This window comes from Stegodyphus dumicola, chromosome X2 (assembly GCF_044657685.1).
Source record: "Stegodyphus dumicola isolate Sdum_Otavi_A_Nest chromosome X2, ASM4465768v1".
NCBI lineage: Eukaryota > Metazoa > Arthropoda > Arachnida > Araneae > Eresidae > Stegodyphus > Stegodyphus dumicola.
Window position 1 is genome coordinate 93,136,423 of NC_140781.1, and position 24,435 is coordinate 93,160,857.

General features: G+C 30.6%; 1 protein-coding gene across 1 annotated transcript in view; it reads left to right on the forward strand.

Moving 5' to 3' along the window:
- LOC118199258 (chloride channel protein C-like) overlaps nucleotides 1–23,784 on the forward strand; it is a 59,318-nt gene extending 35,534 nt beyond the window's left edge. Inside the window, exons 11-17 of the mRNA XM_035371105.2 lie at nucleotides 1,563–1,734; nucleotides 2,089–2,260; nucleotides 5,718–5,887; nucleotides 12,049–12,222; nucleotides 17,666–17,750; nucleotides 18,759–18,860; nucleotides 23,393–23,784. Coding sequence (XP_035226996.1) covers nucleotides 1,563–1,734; nucleotides 2,089–2,260; nucleotides 5,718–5,887; nucleotides 12,049–12,222; nucleotides 17,666–17,750; nucleotides 18,759–18,860; nucleotides 23,393–23,632 — 1,115 coding nt within the window. The 3' untranslated portion in view covers nucleotides 23,633–23,784. The remainder of the gene's footprint in view (nucleotides 1–1,562; nucleotides 1,735–2,088; nucleotides 2,261–5,717; nucleotides 5,888–12,048; nucleotides 12,223–17,665; nucleotides 17,751–18,758; nucleotides 18,861–23,392) is intronic.
- Nucleotides 23,785–24,435: the final 651 nt, after the last annotated feature.

The following is a 24,435-nucleotide window of genomic DNA, read 5'->3' on the forward strand; positions in this document are numbered from 1 at the left end:
AAATGTTGACAAATACCTGAACTTGAATACTTTTTTATGTTCATAAAAAAAAAAACTAAATGCTTAACAGCTGAATAAAATGCTGACTGCATAACCCCCCGAAGCTATGAAATTTCCACCTTAAGGTTGAGAACTCCTGCAAAAGAGAACGTGCTCTGCTGGGTAAATCCCCACAATACTTTCATGCTGTATGCAGTACATTCTTGGAACACCCAGCAGTAGCTGTCAAATATGTGAAATACCCTGGCTTTGTTCACTACCAACCCTATCAAGTTTATCCTAGCTTTGTTCTGTAGCATACAAACATAATGGTTGCATGGGGTTCCTAATAATTTTCTACATATAGCATAAATATTGACTAGTTTCACTTAAAAAGCTCACCACTAGGGCATCCTTTTGTTAATCAAATCGTTTAGTATGCTTTTCAAAAATTAAAAAATCCAGTTTTATTAATTCTGATTGCACAAACTATGAATCATATTCAATTTATACTATTCAAAGGACTATTTTTAAGATAATAGTTCAAATGTCTACATTATATACTTTAATTGGCCAAACTGATTATATAAGAGCTTTGATATTTCCGTTTCAGTCTTTGAAAATGCTGAATTGTTTTGAATTGAAATAATAAAGGAATAAAAATGCATCCTTAAAAAGTATTTGTTGATTTTTTAATCGAGTTTTCTGTCCAGATGTTTAAAACGTCTGCTAAATTTATTAATTTTAGTGTGAAGTGCATTATAAATTTTTGTTTTTTGATGTGTTCTTAGTATTCTAAACTAGAATGTAAAATTGTATAAAGACATCAATGTAAAGTAACTTGATGCTGGCAAAAGAAGTTTGTTTTGTATAAAATAATAAAGAATTTTGAGTTTCATGTTAATATTTTATTATATGAATTTCTAAATTAAATTCATTAAGAATTCTTACTTAGTTTCTTAGTTTAGCAAAAAATACTTAAAATGCAACTACTAAATATATTTAAAAAAGTAAAATTCCAGCAGATGAAGAAATTTTGCATGATCCTTCATCACAGTAATGTTTTGGTACTTTTCTGTTAACAGGAAACCATTTAGCACTAATATAAATGTTAGCATGAAATCTAACCAGACAGCAACATTTCTAATGATACAAAAAGTTTCATGATAAAAATGAATGTATAATAACAGGATGTTTCATATAATTTGTAATATATGTAATGTTTAATGTTCACAGTGCAAAAGCTGTGCACGAGTGTGAAAAACTGATCCCTGTGTGTTAAGAACTCGCTCAAAGAATCACATCAGACTTGTTGGAGTATTGTACATAAACACATCAGAGAATTGTGCAGTTTGGCACTATGCACATCTGATATTGCACAAATAAGATCAGATGTGCATCAGATATCCTTGATGTGATGAATAGGTGCATACATTTGCCGATTAGTACAAACTGCTGAAAAGTACCAATGTTATACATAGCCTTAGTAATTACATAATTTTGTAAACTTGTGTGATAATTAATTTGATGTAAAGCTTCCTCTTAATTCTGGGAGAAGTTAAAAGTTGTTTTTATTTTTTTAGCTGCAACTTTATTGTTTCTAACTGGAGAAAAAGCTATTCATCATCTTTTCTCCCGGGAAACACATCTGGAGTTTAATTTCATATCTTTGTTTGTCATTTTGCCTATATATTTTGTTCTAGCATGTTGGGCTGCTGGCACTGCAATTTCCAGTGGTGTTGTTATTCCAAAAATGTAAATATAAATAACCGTTTTTTATATCAATTTTGTAAATTTTTTTAAAAACTTTTTCCTTTAAATGTACTTTTATTTATAACATATTGTTTTCCGATAAAATATTTGATATAAGTCTTAATTCTGTTGGGGAGAATATTATTATCCTTTTTTTTTTTCTTTGGTGCATGGGTGTATTCAGTATTAAAATTTCAAATGAAGAAATAACTGATAAAGAATGCTAATTAAGAAAATTCAAATATGTAGAGAAAATAAAACCTAAAATATTTTGTTTAAAATATTTTCTTCCTATTACTGCTTTTGGAACTTCTAAATATATTGCTAAGCAATAATTTATTTTTATTTCCATTGTAGGTTTATTGGTGGTCTGGTGGGGCGTATTGTTGGTAGAGTTATGGTAGAAGCGTTTGGTATTCATTCTGATCAATACTGGGCATGGATGGACCCTGGTGCTTTTGCTTTAATAGGTGCAGCTGCTTTCTTTGGAGGAGTATCACGACTCACCATGTCACTTACAGTTATAATGGTTAGTTATATAGCAGTATTATTTCAAATTCAGTTAAAAAAGTTAGTATAACTGTTTTCTTAACACTACCTCATTTTTTTTAACATCTTTTAAAAAAAAACTTTTAAGGCAACTGGAATGAAGCTCTGCTATCGTAAAATTTTATGTTTTTATTGTCTGAATGAAACATGAGCTAGAAAATGTTTTAGTTAAGTAGATACAGTATAAAATAATATCACAAATTTAACCAAAATCTTTCCTAGTAAATGTCCTTTATGTAGAAGAGAGGCATTCCAATTTAAAATTTAAAGTAGGTAAACCAATTTAATATTAAGGTAAAATTTCAAATTAGGAGACTGGCATTGGATCCTTTTGTTAAATAGAGGAATCCTCATCAGTTGGGTTTTAGCTGTACCTTTTTTCTAAATATAAGTGTTCGAAGAGCAATGTGAAACATCCGAAGAGAAGTGCAGAACTCCCTCATTTCACACAGTTTAAATTAACACATTTTTTAATTATGGTTTATCATTTGCAAGTTGTTTTTATTTCATATGGAATGAATTTTGTAGAATATGGCCCAGATGGTATTTCTATGGAAGTCACAGTTGAATAGTATATATTTTCTGGCTTGTGTGCTTAATCTTACACTGCTACTTTTGCACCGAGAGCATGAAGATGTACTAGTGCCCTGATCTTTTCCAACTTTAAGGTAATTATTTAAAACTGACTTTTCAAAAAACTATTCAAGATACCACAAGTGATAATTCAATTTCTTTAGTGTAGCTGTGGTACAAATTTCACATAAAATGCAGTTGAAAAATCGTAGAAATGAGTGACATCAATGAATATTACAGCTGGATGGAAAGAACATTTTTGTAAGTTTTATGTTAATCATAGCCATTGGACAAAAATTAGGCTTTTATCAAGTCGACTTTGCAAATCTGGAGAAATTGTTGGACTTGCATGAAGAAAGAATGAGCAATGGTGATCTCATTAACATCGATGAGCAGTGAGCATGCAATGTGATAATGACAGTTTTACTGATGAAGAAACCATTTTGCAAGTGAAAAGTTTCAAAAAAGTGTTTCACATAATTCATATTTATCATATGATTAATAATGAAATGAGCTACTGTAGGAAATGTATGAAGAGAAAGGGTTTAAACTGCAAGAAACTTTCTGATGGTGGCCACCGCCTAACATGATTGTCTCCAAAAGTGATTAATACTTCTGACAATAAATAAATTACAGCTTGTTCATTATGCCTTTGATGTCTTTTGTCAGAAAAAGCATACATTAAATTTTGCCACAAGACTAATAATAATACTAATAAAGAAACGTTTCTTTTGTGCACATTTAAATTGTTAAAAAGAAACATAAAAGAAGATGTAAGAAATATGTGGACAAATTTCAGTATTTTGTATGTGTATTTAATTAAACCAATTTCCTTTAATATAATATTTCTTTGTAATTAATTAAAAACATAAAGAAAAATTTTCTGTGCAGTATCTAAATGGTCTTATCAGTTTCTGTGAAGAACTAGAGACAAAAGAGAGCATATGCAAAATATAATTAAGCTTCAGAACCAAATAAAATATTTGAGAAACTCTTTTATTGGAACTACTGAAATACAGTTTTTTTATAATGAATATGTATGAATTCGAAAATATAGAAGTGGGAGTGCCATGTAAAAATTATGTGGAAAGTGAAGATGCCTTGAGATGGAAAAAAGTAAAAGTTGAAATAAAGTAATGTAGAGTTGTGATTTTAATTGAAATAATGAAAATGGTTAATGAGTAGATTTTTTAACATTTGTTTTTAAACTGCTTTATAAATCTTTTGCATGAAAATGTATCCATATCTTTTAGCAATGAAGACATCAAAGTAATGATTTTTTACAACTACAGCAAGCTGTGCATGTTATTTTTAATTTATGCATTTACGATGTTGAGAAGAAACCCAGGTTAAATTTGGGATCTTGTTTGAGGACTTGCAAAGGGGGAATGTCAGTTAGCTTGATATTACTGTGTTGCAAAAGCTAATATTGAAAAAAATTGAGGAAATATTTAAAATTTGATTCTTTTTCATCAAATTAGAACATTTTCAACATTCTTTAAATGGGAAAGACTTAAATAAATAATAACAAACTGTTTAACTGATTTTAGAAAATTAAATATTTGCAAAATAGTTAAAATGCATCTGTGTGGTTTTTGTAAAAAGTGTAATTGCAGAAAATAGGAAGGAGGAGAAGAGCTCCCAAAAAATGCAGATTTGTTTTACTATGAAATAAAGACATTTTTTTTAAATCTGTAATTTTTTAATAATCCACACAGATGCATGTAGTACTTTTTGAATATCGTACACATACTCAAATATTTAAACTGTGATGAAAGTTGCTTAATTTGAACTGCATTATAATAAAGTAAGTTTTTACTTTTGCTGATGCTTCTTCTAGACATCAGCTTCTTAGCAGAATATAATGAATGTTCCATTTCATATATTTGTTTCTTGAATGACAATTTTATCTTTCTCTGCTTTATATTCTGGGGATTGTATTATTGCAGAAATGTTATTTAAATTTCAGCTTGAGTGATTTTTTTTAATATTGAAAAAATTATAGCTAACTTGTAAATCTGCAAAAGAAATCGGTTCACCACATCTTTTGCTATACTTAAAGATTTTTAACATAACTTTTGATGATAATTTTTTTTTTTAAATTTTTTTATGGAAAAAATCTAAAAATGCTACTTGTCATTTATTAGAAGATCTTCAACTGAGATTGATTTTAATATGTTTGCCTTTTGTAGTAATTTGATTATGCATGATTTTACCATTTGCTTTCAGTGGCAACTTGATTATATCATTCAAAACTCTATTGATTTTTATAGGATTTTAGTATTGCTGTTAAATAACTAATGTGAATGAAAGCTATCTATTCTTAGGTAAAATATGAAAAAAAAAAAAAACTTGCCTAGAACTATTATTTATTTATACAGATATGCTATTTTGGATTTATTAGATCATGCTAAATAATGCTAGGAGTACCTGCCCAAGGGTTGAGATACCTTAATGAATTGCTTTCAAAGGGAATGGGCTCATTTTTTCAGTACACATGGAGAAATCAAGAAAATGCCCACGCTACTAGCCTCTTTGCTGAGATCTTAGCCAAAGCTTAGCTAAGTTGCTCAGCACTCTTATCTGTTCAACTTCTGGTGGGTGATATGCTGTTTAGTTGACTGACTGATTGCTATCGGTTCCTGCTTTCCTCTGATGAGGAGAACTGACTGCTTTTGAAAAATTTTGTCAATAGCTGAAAGTTCTATGCAATGATTTCATGTGACATGGGAGTTAAGCAAAATAATTTTTATTTTTACACTTTAAAATTTTATTTAGTAAGTTTTAATAGTTTGAAGATATCATTTATTGCATCTTCTGTGCTAAAAACAATTACGATAGAATACACAACTGTTTTGTTTCAGGTTGAATTAACAAATGATGTCCAGTTTCTTCTGTTGATTATGATTGCTATCATGGTCTCAAAGTGGGTTGGTGACTATGTAACACATCCTTTTTACCATGCTCAACTAGAATTAAAGTGCATTCCATTTTTGGATTCAGAGCCAGTAATTTTGTATGATGGAAAAAGAAAGTAAGTATTTTAATTACAGTGCAAAGTCCGAAATTCGGACGTCCATTATCCGGAATGATTTAAAATCCGTACCTCAAAACCATCAACAACGTTTTTCTCGGCTTTATGCATGCGCATTTGATTCCCCCCTCCGCGCAAAAATCTGTAGAGTTGCGATTCTTAATTTCACTTCGACACTAAATAAAATACGTTGTTGTTGAAGAAACAATCATTTTGGCATAAATTTGTACGATCAGTAATTTGGCTCTGTTGCTGCCTATCTGCTTGCCACACATCTCAAACCAAAACATTCCACATAGATACATCGTTGATCTAACGCTGACCTGGCGAATAATTATTTATTATACTTTCCTTTCATCATCGCATGTTTATGAACACATGACAACTTGAGTAATGACTCATTTAGCAATGCCTAAACATTTTTTTTAGTAATTGAATAAGAAAGGAGTATGGTAACCTTTTATGTTGACATTACACTTGTCGATGATTACAGATTCAAGTTAAATGCGATAAAAAATGTTGACAAAGAAAAATTCAACAAAAATCTTTCCATATACTAAAAATAGATTTTATTGATGATACTTATAGGTCAAAAGATTCCATTCATTCTTATTTGAATTAAGAATAACTGATTTGTTATTCACATAAACCTAGAACCAGCGCCAGGGCTCGTAAGGCGGCACCGGTTCGCAGAATTTAGGACCTACAGAAACTGCATCAGGTGGTAAGATATCTAGTGCCGGCCATCAATAAGGCTTAAGTATATGTGGAAATTTATTTATTCAGAACTCTGATAAGCCTTAAGCATGTACAAGAAATAGACATAAGTTAAATAAATAAAGTAATACATTTCAAGCTTAATTGTCTCTGCACGATAGCAGTAAGATAAAATTTAACGGAACAACTTGCCGTTAGTCGCCTAGCTCATGATGCATAGCCAAATATGTATACTGAATGATAGCTAAATTTGATGATGATAGCCGCGAATTTTAAAGGTTTTCCGATATCGCAAAACAAAGGTAAAATTTTCCAATTAACGGGTTTTGTAAAGAAATGTGGAGGAGCGGTAATAAATGAGAAGATGATATAAAAGAAGTTTTTCATTGTGATGACAATGCTTCTCAATCATCAATCAATTAATGAATAACGAAATCTGCAGTATGGTTCTAGTTCCAATAGTGAAAAACGTGATTGAGAAGTTGCTGAAAACGAAAAAATTTTGATTGACAAGTTAGTCGAAATTCTCCAGACAGCAGTTACGGGACTTCAGCAATGTAACTGAACAAGAGATTATGAGTGTCTGCAGAATTAAAGAGAAAGTATTAGCCCAAAATCAAAGCAACTTAAACAACTTACATTAAAAGAAAAGTTTAATAAAGTAAAAAAATAAATATTAAGCAGTTTTTTGAAAATGTTGATACCCTTTAGATCATAAATGCTTCTTTATTTCATAAATCACGATTTCTTATTTTTAATTTTATAATTTCTAGATAGAAAGAACTAGATTTAAACTAATGATCTAATATCCGTAAATGTCCCAAATCCGGAACTGAATCGCCGAGGTCCCGACGAATCCGGATTTCAGTCTTTGTACTGTATATGTACGCTTTTTTTTTTTCATTTAATGAATATACAATATACACGTTTTTAATTGAAAAGTGAAAAATTTAAAAATTGTATACAGTGGTAAAATTACTAATAAAGAATTAATTTCTAATAAAAACTAACTAAGAGGAAATGTCCAATTCCAAGTTTTGGAAATACTTTCGATTTTGGTAGCTTACTGAATAATAATCCTGTTCTAGTGTCATTGTATGTTTATTGACTGTCATGACTGAGTTTTTAAAGAATTGACAAAATTATTTTATGGTTGGAATGTAATTAATTTTCTTTAATCTGGATATGACATGGATCGTAATCTAACTTAACAAATTTGTAAAATGTTACTACATAAGATTTAGAAGGCTTGCCTCTCTTGCATAACAGAGAGATGAGCATATTTCAAAATATTTCTTGTTTTTGAGTTATTTTTGAATTTGAATTTAATGCAGTCTTACTGCTGTATCTTCTAAAATATTCTATTGAAAAGCACATTTAATTTGGTTGATTCTACAAAAAGTTAATAAAAAGAGTCATGGTATTTTAACTTTCATATATGAAAAAAGATTTAATATAGGCAAACAACTGTGTCATATGCTAAAGGAAATTTATAGAACACTTGTTTACAGATTTTACTAATAGGTAAAATATCTTCAGAAAATGAGCATTTATAATACTAATGTTAATGAAAAAATATATATACATAGCTGCATGTTTTACGAGGAGTTCCTTTTTTAACATCCCACCAACCTATACACATATATACGGGAGGTAATATTTTCGGTCTTGACATTCATTAATGAGTTTTCAGTGAATAAGCATGAATTAGTATATCCACAACAGATTTTTTTTTGTCTGCAGTAACTCATATATTGAACTTCCAAAAATTTCTTTTTTCCATGTTTAAACTTCCTGCATTCATAAAGCAGTCAATTAGATTTGTGGCGAAATTGAACAAATGGAAGTTATACTTTACATTAAGCACATAATAGTTTTTAACAGACAACTGGAAGTGTACTTACGTGAAGCCCATAACAGTTTTTAATGAAAAACTATATTAAAATATAATCTAAAACTTTTCTGTTTTTATATTTAGGACGTTTATATCAATAAGAATGAGATATTAGATTTTGGCTAAAATTGATAAACAAGAAGGGATACTTGAAGCTCTGAACAGATTTTCCTGAAAAAATATACTATGGTATAATCCAGAACTAAATTTCTCGTACTTGGTATTTAAAAATGGCATAATCATATACAATGATGATTGAAGACAAGATCTTTGACTATATATATGATAAAACAGAAGTGGTACTTTACTTGGAAGTTTTAACAGATTTTTGTGGAAAAATATGGAATTAGTGAAATAAGCATTTAATTTAAAATAATACAGTTTATATTAAGATTGTTCTACTGTATCTCAACATGATATTTATTTATATCAACACACAGAAGAGAAAGATTTCTAAAACAGCATTTCTTTAGCAGAATTTCAAAATTTTTCTAATTCAGGCATGTTAGCAAAAAATTCACTTGTTATTCTCTTGCACTGTTGATGCATAAAGTATCAATAGTGTTCTTTAATGGAATGCTGTGAACAAATATCAGTTCTGCCATCTTGATCTAATGCAGTAGAAATTCATGATTTTTCTTTTATTTTCCAGTGTGAGGATAGATTTCATTAATAGGAATGCACTGATATTCTTGCTAAGTTCAACATCATTTCAAGCTGAATCATGAATTGTTTCTGCAATGTGAATTTTAAGTAGGATAAAACTGAGCTATTTTTTTGTCCCCATTACTAGTCCTTACACATTCAAAGTTTCAATTCAATATAGAACCAAGAAAATGTCAATTGTATTCTTAGCGTTTCAGAATTCATAAAGTAGGTTTAACATTTCTTTAATATCAAAGATTTTAATCTATTTCAAGGGCTTCGCTTGATGCTAAAGTGGATTATCACACTCCTGATCATTATGTAAGTACTGATTCTTAATCACACCCTTTTCGTTTTTCTAACTGGTATCTGCGTTCTGCGAGATTCTGGTTCAGAACTCTTAATATTTCAAAAACAAAGTCCAACATTAAGAATCAGCGTAAATTAAAAAAAAAATTTTGCAGTGTTAGTTTCGATAGTTTTTGAACTACCTTCTTCAGCTGCTAAGTGCAAATGAACCAAATAAAGGGTGAAGAACCCCTGTTTCAAACAGAACATGAGTTTCATCCTGCCTTTCTGAACAATGCGTCAGTGAGCATCTGAGATGCAGAGATTTGTTATAGCTAACTTTAATTTAATAAGTTTTATGTTGGCATCTTCAGCAGTGACGAGCATTTTCAAAAACTGTAGCACAAAGTTTTGACTTAAAATTCCAATAAGCTACAAGATGTAAGCAGTAGTATAGCCATTTGCTACCTGGGATGATCTGTTGCCTGTTTTCCTTGATGCTCTCCAAAATATCTTTAAAGTATCAAAATGGCATATAGGAAAATAAATAAAAACTTTGTGTTTATTGCGAAGTAAAATTTAATTCCAAAATTCTAAAGTGTTTACTTTCCTTGCAAAATGATCATCATACAGACATTTGTTTCATTATTTCATTTGCTCTTTCATAAAGAATGCAGTATGATTTGTTAAATGTATGGTAATTAATTGCTTTTAGGCCTATAGTGCTCCTTAACCAATGTTTATTTAGAAAACTCTTCTCACAGTAAGTGATACAGTATTTATCTGGAAAATTTACAGTAATTGGTACAATATTTAGAACTGCATTCCGGAAACTATATTAAAATAAACTGAAGAAATTCAAAGTGACTGTTCTACCATCTGACTGTTTAATCTTCCCAAGCAATAACAGAAATAAAAGTCATGAAATATTTCTCTCAGTGTGAGCAACTCTTTATACTATTGGGATTATATTTCAACTTTCATATTTTTCATTAAAAAGTCAGGAAGATGGAGTGAGGATGTCAGGGTAAAAGCATGAAGCTTTTGAAATCTGTCCATTTTCATTACATAATTTTCCAGTGTAAAAAGAATTTTCCCTTCAATTCAGTTTCATAAGAAAATTCATGAAGTTAAGATTCTTTGCCTCTCTGATCACTGAGTGAATAAAATGGCTGAGTCCTGGAATTTTGACCTGGGGTCAAATCCCAATGAAGGCTGGCCTCATGAGCATTTTCATGGTTTACTTTTTTTTTCTCATGAGTAACATAGGGTATTCTTGCATGCTTGACGTAAATACCAGCTTATGCCAACTTCATAACTTAAATATGATAAAGTTGCAACTTTTAAGACTAACAGTCACCTTAAATAGTCTATAGTCAACTTCGATATGATCCAATAAATCCTATTCTTGGTATCTGCTCTGAATGTGGAAATGACAAACCTGTATAGTATATTTCACATGAAAAATATTGCTCATAAAAGCGTGCCAACCAGGGTAGGTTGCTCCCCTAACTATGCTGCTGGCTATTAAGTGGTGACAGCAAGTTTTCTGATATGTAAATGATTGTCTTGGTTTTATCAAAATCACGGGAAAACTAGTGTAAGGGATTAAAGTTGTAGAGTCTTATTCTTTTGGGGAGCAAAAATTGTAGACCCTATTGAAGATGATATAGTGAATTCTCACTATGTCTTGAAAAGAACAGATGACTGCTGACAAAGGTTGTAACAACCTCTTTTATTTTAACTCAATGGAACAGAACATGCACTCAGTGCTAACAATGTAACCCCCACTTGTGGCTAAGTAACTTAACACAAAATTGTATATACAGAGAATGAATTATGGAATTCAGAATGAATTATTCATTCTGTGTATATGCACAGAATTAATTAAATTTTACTACACGACTATCTCCTACTTTAATCTAAATTCACTTTATTGGCTGCACACAGCAAAGCTGAGTCTAGGATATCAATATAAATTAAGTGACTGGCACAAAATATTCATCAACAGAACTACTTGCAAAACATGTGGCATAAACTCTTAACTAACTCTTCTGCTGCAAACTCTTAAATTCTGCTACTTAATTATTATTTCCGAATGTGTTTTCATATACATAGTCTAAATTTGCGTTCGGGCAGGAAACTGAAATCAGAAGAGAAAGGAAAATATCTTAAAATAAAAGAGAATTGATTAGTACAAAATAAGGTTTTTACAAGGTATAAGAGCAAGTGTTTCATAAATACCAATTGCATAACTGTAGAACTATTATAATGCATCTTATTGCTTTAAATCAATAAATTTGTCCTTAAACGTCCATCAGTTTTAATTTTACTTCTCCCCCCCAAATGGTCAAAACTTTACATCTAAGTTTTAGGCCTCTTATTATAATTTTTCTTGCATCATAAATAGATCTGTATTAAATCTAAGAAATCTTTGTGATACAAAATACTTTAAATTATAATTTTAAGAAAAGTGTTTATTTTAATATGAAAACTTAATTTTTGCTACAAAGTATTATTGCTTTCATTTATTCAGACTTAATTTTATGTTAAAAGTATCAAAAGAGAGTGTATACTCTAAAATTTAAAGGTAATTTTGTCTTATTTATCTATTTAGTTTAAATCTTGAACTGTTTGAAGTGTGCCATATAATGTCAAGTCCAGTAATTACTTTGGAAACTGTCATTGCTGTTGATGCCCTAGCAAAACTGCTGTTGGAGTCAAAACATTGTGGTTTTCCTGTTGTAAAATTAAGTCATGGTGTTGAAACATTTTGTGGTTTAATTACTAGGTAAGTATCAATTTCTCATAACTGTCAAACACTTCTCTGAAACTTCATTTAGGTGCAAAATACATTTTATAATTTTACAATTTTGGAGACCTTTTAAGAGAAATTTAACATGAAAGCTCTCATAATAGTTGAATGGCTTCCTTTACGTTAACATAAATGCAAATCAATTTACTCTTGATTACAAAAGTCTTACCAATAGCCCAGAAAGACCATATGGACCTTTGTTGTACAGTGGTACTAGATAACGAATAGATGTGTAAGAATGAATTTCATATCTGTTTTGTACTCTGTTGCGAACAGGTCATGTTAACTGTTTTTGTTATTTTTAAGTGGATAACCTTACCTAAAACGCAAAGTTCTGAATTGGCATGTTACATAACTGCCAATTCTCCCAGGTTTTCTTCACATTTCCTAGTTTTTAATTTTTAGGCTCCTATTTTGCTGCACCTGCTGCAGTAGATCATAGAATCTCCCAATTTTTTAATGTTTAGCCTTTTATTTTTCTGCTACTGACTACTCATTTTTTAATTCATCATACTGCAGAATGAACCTGAATGGCCAATGTGATTATGAGACATTAGACAAGGAAGTGCACATAAACAGGTTTCTTATAACGAATCTGTACACTGCTGAAGTCAGGAGTGAGTTGAAAGAATTATAACCTAAGTGATAGGAAGAGTTTTTCAGCATTCATCTGCTCATGCCGTAGTGTTTTAAATTTGCAGTTAGTTGTTAACTACTTTATTTCGTTATTTGGCATGAACTGTTAAGTTTACTTTTATGATATTTAAAAGTGCTGTGGTAAATGAAAGCTTTCCTTCAATGTGCAGGATTTTTGTCAGTCTAAAAATTTAAGAAAATTATAAAATGAAGTAAAATTAATCCAAAAGTGTAAAATTTAAAATATCTAATTAAATATTAAAGTACACTCTTGTCCAAATTTATCTTTACATACTCAAAAATAATTATTCAATGAATATCCAACTTAATGAACTTAATTCCCCAAACTGTGATTAACAACATTATTGCCAACATGAAATTATGTGTGATATGTCTTTATGTTCAGAGATTTTTTTAAAATATAATATAGAAATATAGAAAATAATTTAAATAACTATGTATGTATTTTTCAAGTTTGGAAAGGAAGGGGTAATGATGTAGCAATGGTGAAAGGGGTAAATGAAGCAAAAAAGGTTGAGAACTATTGCTGTAGGGCTTGTGCTTCTACTATTATTAGGAAAGAACTAATATTACCGGCTTCCTTTTAGTACAGGCTTTAGAAGACAACATAAATCCAAAGCATGCAGAGTTTCATAAAAATGAGAATAATATTTTGAACTTTTATTTTTCAAATGTTAAAAGATCACTTTTGAGAACAAGACATTTTAAGTAGTTTTTAGTATTTATACTAAAAGGTGTGCTAACATATTCACAATATTTTAAGATTAATATATCCTTCTTATTACATACATTCCTCTTCATCATGCATGTCACTGATAGTTTTTATATCGGCAGTAAATGTCTGGATTCAGTAATTCATTCTCCATCCAGCTGTGAACTATCCTTTCAGTTTGTACACATCAGGATGAATATCAACAATTTCAAGAATGTCTAGAAATTTTATTGAACCTCTGTTGAATTATAAAACAATCTGCCTTTTAATTTAGTATTTGTTCTTCAACAAAAGTGTTTTACTGAATGAGTTTTCATAGGATTAACTTTGAAACTCTTGTTTGCATTCTGCGTTCTCCCACATGAGCATTTTAGTATTAAATTTTGTTGACACAGATCCATAAACATCTGTTTAATTATGTTCACTATCATCTTTGGCCATCTTCTGGACTTCTTCCTATATTTTGCAGTGTATGATACAGTTTGTTAAAATTTGACACTTGATTCTGACTTTAGCCCCTTCAAGGTCATTTCTCTCTTCTGAATTGCATTATGATTACAGTAACAATTACTTCAAAAGATAGTCAAGTCTTCTAATTTACTAAATTCTTCTGATCCCCTTTGCCCAGTGATGAAGTTCATAAATAAGTTGCATTGTGATCATAAATGAGCGAAGGTTGCTATGTTCTTGAAGACTATAACTGTTGTGGCTGACAGGACACTAACCATATATCTTGTGTTTTACACCTTGAACAGCACTAAAACATTGCTGCAATTTTGGAATACTGCATAATTTTAAAATTATTGGCATCTGCTGTGCAGTGTCAAAATACTAATTTTATAGCTAATCGATAAAAATGTTAATTTTCCACAATTTTCCCACCCTCAGACCTTCTGAATGTGTCCAGTATATTCATACGTAATTACATGTTTCCTAAATTATTATTATCGCACATCCATACTGAAAATATATTTTAAAAAATTGTCTTTTAAAAATTAGCTTTTGACAGAATTCTAACCCTTTGACAGGACACTCTCCAGGATATAAACACTCACTTCAATATCTTTCCATCTACTTAACTCAGTAATGGAAAGCTAAAAATGTGCTCTATCAAATAAAGTAATAAAATAAAAACATGATTTTTCATCAAAATTGGCCATTTCAACATATTCATCACAGTGTGCTATCGTCAAGATGTGAATACATTTTTTAACCCGTGAGCGTGTGCGCTGGGCCCAATAGACTTGCCCGATTAAAGAAACCTTTCTGAAAATGCCCCTATTTTCAAGTGGTTGTGGTTCAGTGGAGTCTGCTCCAAAGCCCTCCTCTTTCTTTATCTTTCCAAAGGTTTTCGCCGGAAATTTTATTCAAAGTTTTGTTTTAATCGGATTGGGTGTTTCAGACCCAGCGCACCTATTCACATTGCTGTAAGGTAGTTAATTTGTGGTAGCACAAAAAGCTGCAAACATATATAATTTAATATAACGAAGAAATGTTACGTTTGCAAAAATTATTAGATGTATCAACTGTTGAAGACTCCTTTGAGAAACTGATGAAAGTTATAATGAATTTTTTAGTTCTTATGATACTGATTCAGAAATCGAGATGCATTCTGAAAACAAAAATGAGAATGACATTTATTGCTTTATTGGAAAAGACAATAAAACCCAATGGTAAATAAAACCTAAAGCTGATGTCAGAACTTCTGCTCATAATATTATTACTAAATTGCCTGGAAGCATCGGTAAGGGAAAATATGTGTAGACTCCAAATGAATCGTTGGAACTTTTACTAAGTGAACAAATGTTGCTGAAAGTCATCAGTTATACAAATATTTATATTGTATTTATTTCTGACAGCATTCAAAGAGAGAGAGAGATGCTGATAACACAATTCTAAGTGAAATTCACACTTTTATAGGTCTTTTATATTTTTTTTGACAGAAGTCATCTAATGTAAATGTGCAGGATCTGCGGGCAACAGACGGAACTGGCTTGGAAATTTTCCACAAAACTATGTTCTATAAATACTTTCTTTTTTTATCAAGACGCTTGCGTTTTGATGACATAGGAACCTTGCGTCATCAAGAAAGAATCAGATAAACTTGCACCTATAAGAGAGTTTTTTTGAAGATCTTGTGATTAAATGCCGGAAATATTACACTGTCGGTGAGTTCATGACAATTAATGAAAATTTGAGGAAAATGCTGTGAAATTGCTTTAAACAACATGGAATCATACCACCTTAAAAGCTATGTGAAAATGGCCATAGCTTAATGCAATCAGAAGAATAATAACAATACTGTGACTGAGTTACATATATATTTTTTTCCCTTTCCAAATTATCTGTAATTATATTCTACCCCTCCATGTTTTTCAGATCAGATTCTGTCGTATTACAATTGTTATGCCAGCTGTCATGAAAAACGTTTTTAGCAGGCACCAAAGTCTAATTTCAAGTTGTTGGTACCAACATTTCCAGTACCAGTATTTTCCAAACCAAGCCTTGTTTGAATTTGAGAGAGTGAACTGTATGTTTTCAGTTTGTCAGTTGCATTTGAGAACATACCACAGTAGTTCTTTCGATAATGAATATGATTATTATTTATATCTGGGATCAATGTTCAATTGATACATTATGAAGCTTTATTAAACTGATATATTGTAATAATATACTGATGGAAAGTCATTGCTTAATTTTATTCTAGAAATCATGCTTATGAGTAGATTATTTATCAACAAAATTTTTGTTCCCTGTTCAGTTATAATAATACTGTATGTGTATGTATAGCAACATTAGGAAAAAATAAAAAAATAAAATGATTTGTGTCATAAAATGCAGAATGTTTTTCTAATATTCTTCATTTAATACTGTTAGCTGTTTAAAATTTATGCAAGTTCATTCTTGAACTCAAAAATGCTGTTAACATACTTAGAACAGAATAGCTTGAAAGCTATTCAGCACTATTCATTGAATCAGCAAAAGAACGTGTATAAACATGGATTTAACACATATCCAAATAGTGCTTAAAAGAATCAAGCTTCCAATTTTTTTTAAGTATTATGCATTTTTAAGAACTATGTAATTAGTGACTTGTTACATATTTCATAAGTTTATGTTCAAATTTATTACAACTGATGCAAGTATAAGCATTTTTCAATGAGTGTATTTAAACAGAAGGTCTATTAATTGCTGAGTCTTATTTCTATTTGTAATTAGAAATGTAAAGTTATTATTTTAGGAAATGCTGCTTAAATATGATTTTCAAATCACTATAAATATTGAATATAGAAATAATATTTAGCTTTTGCTTTCATTTCAGATATGTCTTGAAGTCATAAAGATACTCATCTGATATGTGCTTAACTGATAAAAATGTATATTGTGTAAGGTTAACATGAAGAAAGAAAACTAAGGAGATCCTAGTTTACAGTGTATTTATTCAAGAGCCAAATACATAATTTCAGAAATGTGTAATGAATTAAATAATAAAGATATTGTTAACTCTTCCTTTCAGCATTTTCAAATTAGTAATTAACTCACTAGTCTCACTTTCAAATTAATAATTAACTCACTAGTCATAACAAGCATGTTAAATGCTGTGAGTTACAGAGGAATAACTAGTTCTTTGATCTTATCCTGTCATCTGGATTTTTAGGTTTACTCTTTAATTTTTGAAGCTTATTTGATGTCTTAAAGTGTCCCTCATCACTGAAAATAAATGAAGAAAACTTAAATTTGTGCATGCTTGGACAACTTGAGTGACTAAAGCCCCAAAACTCTGGTAGATGACCTATGTTTGCATTCCTTTGGCATGTGAGGTTTTTGTAGTATTCCTCATGTTTTACATGAATATGAGCCAATTTTCTGCAGAAAATTGTTCATGAAGACAGAAATAATGCAGCTTCTCATTTGTAGATAGACCTGGCTGTATTTCTGTTTGCATATATATATATAAATTGTTAATTTTAAGCTTGTTAATTTGTAACATTCCTCCTGATTAAAATGTATAGTGTATATCCTTATATGTTTGCAAACCTTTTATTGTAGGACTGAGCTAAGTGTTTTGCTGTGTCATGAAGATATATTTAATTCCGATGGAACAGTGCCAGTATTAGGTGTGGATTATGATCAGGTATATTACAAATTTTGCTATTTTCCCTTTTAATCATTGATATCTCTTTAAAGCATGCACAATATTTATTTTTTACATTAATCATAAATGTGTATTTTGCTTTGGTACTGTGTTTATTCTGAGACTAAGATAATTTTTGAGAATAAGATAATTTTTGGTAGTAAAACAAAATTATTTATGATTAGTTCTATATGTTCCATAGTATGAACTTTCAGGCAACAAAAGTCAAATTACATGATTTTATAAACAATGCCTCATGATTTTTAGTTTGAAAAAGCTTTTTAAAAGTATTTTAAAAGTTGAAAAATTCATGCAGACTACTCATTTAAAAAAAATTGTTTGATTATTCTTTCTTTTATTTTTCATGTGCAAAATCTAGGTGGTTTTGAAGTGGGCTTTTTTGTAATTCGATTGTGCTAGTGTTCATGCAAGGAAACATAAAAAGGTTTTCTTTGTGCATGTAAAGTGTGCTTTTTTCTTTGTAGTTTAATCTACCATGAAAATATTTCAAGTTTAATTTTAAAAAAATAATGTAATAATTCAGTATTCATAAAGAAGTTTGAAGCTAACAATGATCAAACATTAAAATCTCCTACTCATTGATTACCAAAACGTCTAGCACAAACAAAGTGTGTTTAGTGAACAAAGAGTGCTTTATACCCTTGTTAGTGACATAAACTGTGCATATTCCAAAAGTTAACCAAATAAGTAGAAAATGTGTGCAAATAAACAACTGCATAAATTTTTGTGAATGTGATTTGAACGATACATATGTTTGTAGTAAGGGGAAAAATTCTGATGTTCCTTATTTCCTTTGCATTTTAAAAGCATTTAAAAATGGTTGTATACTGAACACTGTGTTTCTGCCTTTCTTCTGATGAGAAATGGGAGTGAGATAATATTTAGGATATCAAATTAGTTCCTTTTTGTTGCTCTTATAGCTTGTTATTTTGGTATTTTCAATTTAGTTTTATTTTAAGGATGCATTTTTCCTTTATAATTTTTCAGTTTTGTGATGATGATGTTGAAAAACTTGGTAGATCTCCTAGTTTTTTAAACTTGCTTACAAAACTGGCTTCAGAAGAATATTCTCAAAAATACATAAATTTGGTAAGTAAAATCATGTCATTTATCCTCCGAATATTTTACCATTTTAAGTCTTCATAATGCTTTCTTGTGTTGCATAGATAAAAAATGTGTATTGAGTGTAAAGCACATTAGTAGTTTGATGCATTTATATGGCATCTTCTTGGCTGTATACATTTGTGCAGTAATCAGCATACTGATTATGATGTGAAATTTTTATTAATAATATTTATGCATGTGAACTTGATTTCAGTACAATGTATTTGTCCATTGTAAAATGATTTTTGAAATTCTTGGTGTTCTGGCTACATTATTCAAAAGTTAGATTTCTTTCAGTTCAGTTTAGCTTTTTAATATCTAGTATGTATCGGCAGCAAGAGTATATATTTTGATTTTTATATCTTCAAGTATTTTCGTCTGAAAATCAGTCATGTGAGAACTAATGAAGAATGATTTTAATAGTTTGGAAAGTTGCAAAATATCATTATGTAGCCAAAATATACTTATGTATTGCTGCGTTTTTAACTGTCTAGCGCTATACTGGTTTAGGTACATATCTAGATGAACAGAGTTATCTTTGTTTATTTCATAAAATAATCAACATTCTATGATAAAAATATGTTATTCTATAAATAGGTACACTGCACAAAAAGAGGGGGGACAGTTCTATATCTTTTGTTCAATTTCCCGATTAACAAAAATTGAACTTGTGTTTTTTATGTCTCGAAAGCTCGACTTAGGATATGTATTATAATTATATACAGCATTGTTCTAATATAGGTATTTTGACACAAAATCGGACTTTTTCTAAAATGTCATGCCAATTTTTTCCCATATTTCGATTCTACGATTGAAATTATGCCAAATTGCCAAGTTTATTAAAAATCGCACGTGTAGTTTTTAAAAAATTAGCCCTCAAAATTTTAGCTCCTCAGTGTTAATTAAATTTGATATATATTTATTAATATCTCATTTTTTTTATTAAACTTACTTGATTCTTCTTTTCATGTTTCGAAATTTAGGTTTATTCCAAGTAAAATTCGCCCATTTTTATGTGTTATTTTTAAAATTTGTATTTTTAAATAATTTTTATAAATTTTTACCATCGTCTTAAGGTAGATATATTTCTAAGCATACTTGCAAAAAAATTAGTTTTTTATTCAAAATTTCTGAAGGAATTTATATACTGGCACGTTTTGAAATTCGTCATATTTGTTGAGAGCGATAATAACATCAATGAGGTTTAGAGACTTTGTTAAAATTATTTGAAAGTAGGAACGAGGTGAATTTTATCCGCTCGTGCATGGTATAAAAAGGGAAAGGAAAATAGGTTACCTTATGTTAAGAAGTTCGCCAAGTGAATTATTCTTGATGTAATTTCTCCATAAATTTCTCACCAAATTATACAAAATTTAATATTTATGCATGATTTGAGTGGTAAACTTGAAATATGGGAAAAAATTGGCATCTCATTTCAGAAAAAGTGCGATTTTATGTCAAAATATCTATGCGAGAACAATGCTATATACAAATCTTTTATATATCCTAAGTCGCGCTTTCGAGATAAGAAAAACGCAATTTGAATTTTGTTAATAGGGCCAGTAGAACAGGAGATATAGAACTGTCTTTCTCTTTTTATTATTATTATTATTTTATGCAGTGTGCATTTCTAGAAAATATGATTTGTGAATATAGATATTTGCATAATACAATTTTCACATCCAAAAAATTATTAAATAAATATTATGTCTCAGACTCTTAATCTTTTTATAGACTTTATTTATATTGATTTTGTATAAAGTGATTGGTTTCTTATTTTTTATACATATGTAGAAAACAAAATTTCTGTATTTGAGGTTTTTTTGGAACTGGAAGCTATAATAGTTCTGAGCTGGGTTTGGTGCCATTTTGAACTGATTACCTCCATTCCAGTTCTGAGTTAACTATGGCATATATTTCTGACTTATTTACTACTAGTGGGTACTGCCTTCTGTAATTCTGTGCAAAGCTAATAAATTCCATTTCACTGTTTCACAAATCCTAGGCATCAGTGAGAAAAATTAATGTGCTGAAGGATCCAACATCTGTATTAGGTTGGAAGACGAGTAATTACTGTAGTCAATATTTTGGGTCTCAGAGCAAAGGCTGCATTTAAGTTGGTTCTAGAAGAGTATGTTTTTAGGAAATGTTGCCCATGCAGTTTTTAGTGTGACTTGGCTTTAACAGAAAACTTAGTATGTGCTTAAAATAACATTCCAACTATTAATAACGTAGTTACAACAGGAATGTGGTTGGAATAGAGGAAAGTAGTTGATGGTAAGTTATTACCATTTTTGATGCCTATTGTAAATCTTTACTTTGGTTTCCTTTATTTTTCTTTCATGTACTTTGAAAGATAGTTTTGAACTATGCATTTATAAAATGTATGTTTTTTTTTATAAAACTTGTAAATTTTTTGAGAGACTTAAATGTTATGTAAAGCAGGTAGCCATAAAATAACTTTCTGTGTGCTAGCCTCTAGTGTCATTACAATCCAGCAAATGAAAATGAAACTTAAGGCATATGCTTGAGAATGATATGAATAACGAAAGTCAAGTTCTCATGGTTGCGGTTACAACAAACAGATTAACAAAGTATATAGTAATAAGAACGATTTTCTGCTCCATGATACAATCAGCATAGTGAAAAATCAAATGGTATTGGAATATAGCTCATGGCAAAATGAGGAAGCTGTATTGGGGTTGGACAAATATATGGAAACATCTTGTAAAATGCATGTTCAAACTGAAGTGCTTATTCTTGCAAAAGCTGGTGGTGGCGCTGATGTGTTTGCTCACTAGTGCCACCTGTACAACATCCTCAATATGCTGCAAGTGCCATTTGTTACTGAGACGGTATTCTGTGCAGTTGTGAGTTCATCATGGAGCTAAGTGAATTCAAATGTAGGCAAATTCATGGGGCTGGGATGGTGGTTGCTTCCATAACCAATGTAGCTGAAGTGTTTGGTGTTTGAAGACGCACAATATTTAAGATTTTAACCTGATACAGGAAAACTGGAAAAACCATATTCTCTAAATCACAGTGCAGATGAAAATGTGTGTTGAGTGATAATGACAGACTGCTGAACTTTATGTCGCACACGCAAACCCTGGCAGCTCCAAAATAATATAGAGCTGCACAAGCAGGGTTTTTCTGCATGAGCTGCAATTCAAAAGCCACTTATCAGTGATCAAAATGTTTGTAAGAGGAGAAAGTGGTACCAAAGTCATAACATGTGGAGTGTAGAGCAATGGAAGACTGTCATTTTGTCGGTTCAGTCTTGCTTCACACTGGGTCTGACTTCTGAGTAAGTTTACATTTGGCGAATGCCCTTCCAAGCATGTGATGGAGACTGCTGCTGAGAGTGAAACATGGCGAGGATTCAGTTATGGTTTGGGCAGCCATAATGGGGCACTCCATGAGACACATCGTTATTGTGAAAGGTCACATTACTGCCAAGGATTATGTGACCAGTTTGGTTGATCACGTCCATCCTGTGTTAAAATTTGTTCCCAAATAGTGATGCTGTATTCCAAGATGGCAGAGGTCATGTTCACTCAGCTCAAATCATCCAGGACTAGTTTTCTGAGCATGTGAGTCAGCTTTCACATCTACCATGGCCACCACAGCCAAAAGATATCAATATTATTGAACCTTTGTGGGCTGTTTTTGGAGAGAAATCCGCATGAGCACTATCGATCTCCATCTTCATTAACTGAACTTGCTGACATTTTATAGGAAGAATGGGCACAAGATTGCAAGACCTCTCTTTATCCATTCCGAGAAGACTGCAAGCTGTTTTGAATACCAACGGTTTTCCTACACTGCCTTAGTTACAGCGATATGTTTTTATTTCAGTGTTTCCATATTTTTGCCCAACCCCTGTATATTAAAAAATTATATCCGATGTGCAGCCATATGAATGTATGTAGTTTGTATCATGGCCATGAGATGGTGTAGAAAATCGCACACATTAACTGTGCAACCCAAGTAACTTAACTCTTGTGTGATGTATATGATGTCTAAATAGCATCTAAATATCATATCATGATTGTTGCTGCACTTGTATTGTGTAATTGGCACTCTTCTATTCTGTGCATTCATATAACTGAATGTTCTCCTCCCCCACTTGTTGTTCTCATTTCTCTTTGCCTATGATCTTACACCAATTTATTTCAAGCTACAGGTACCATTCTAATGCTGTTTATGGTGTTTGTCTGTGCTGGTCACACTGTAGTGCCCCCCCCCCCAAAAAGCAGATACTGGCATTAAAGTTTAAAAATTTTTGTGTTGTTATTACCATGAGAGTTTGAGTGTTGTTATTCTCATCAGTTTGAAGTGCAAATCTTGCAACTCTTTGCATCTTGGGTTTCATTCTGATTTGCTAACTATGCAGATTTTAGAGGCTCATATATAGAGAATGTTATTTTATGGCCTTCCTATATTTTGCTTGAAAACTCATTCAAATATTTTTAAATCATATTTTTTCTGTACAACAGTAGCATTTTCTTCTTTAGGTCCCATATGCAAATAGATCAGCAGTTTGTGTGAATAAGTCATTTTCACTTCATCGTGCCTACATTATATTTCGTTCTTTGGGATTACGACATTTGGTTGTTATTGATGAAAGAAATCAAGTTGTTGGAATTATCACTAGGAAAGATTTAATGGGATACAGTATGGAGGAAAAATTACTTGCACATGTGAATCAAAGTTATGAGCATGAAATTGAAGAAATGCAACCAGTGGCACAATAATGCAAGGATTTGTTACATAATTTAAAAATTAAGATGTTGACAATTTCTGTTCAAGAATGTGAAAATATGTACATATATTTCTTAAAATTTTGACTGTGTATTGATATTTTTCTGTGTTATTAAATTTTTTAAATAATAATTTTCATTTTTCAGCCTTCTGGTAATGTATATAAGAAGATCATGCTCTTTTGCCCACGTTTAAATAATAAAAATTTTACAAAAAGTAAATCTAAAGTAGTAAATTATGACTAACATGTTAGCAATATGTTGGAAAATTTTTTTTTTTTTTTTTTAATTTTATTTTTCCAGATACTTAAAAAATTTACTGGAGCATTTGGTTTGAGTAACAAAGTTTTTCATCTGAGCTTATCCATTATATTTGCCTTAAATTTGTGCTTAATTTTGGAGCCATACTCGAAGTAATTTGAGAGAACCTGAAAAGTTTAATTTCTTCAAGGAGCAATGTTGAAACAAAATATTATGAATCATCTAGTAAGCTTCATGTACACTGCACACACAAGCACAAAAAGGGCAGTTCTATATCTCCCGTTCTACTGGGCCGATTAACGAAATTCAAATCGCGTTTTCCATGTCTCAAAAGCCTGACTTAGAATATATATTAGATTTATACATAGCTTTGTTTTAATATAGGCATTTTGACGCAAAATGGGACTATTTCTGAAATAACATACCATTTTTTTTCATATTTCGATTCTACGACTCAAATTATACCTTAATGTTAAATTTTGTAAAATTTGGTGCGAAATTTACGGAGAAATTCAAAAATGTAACTTGGCGCATTT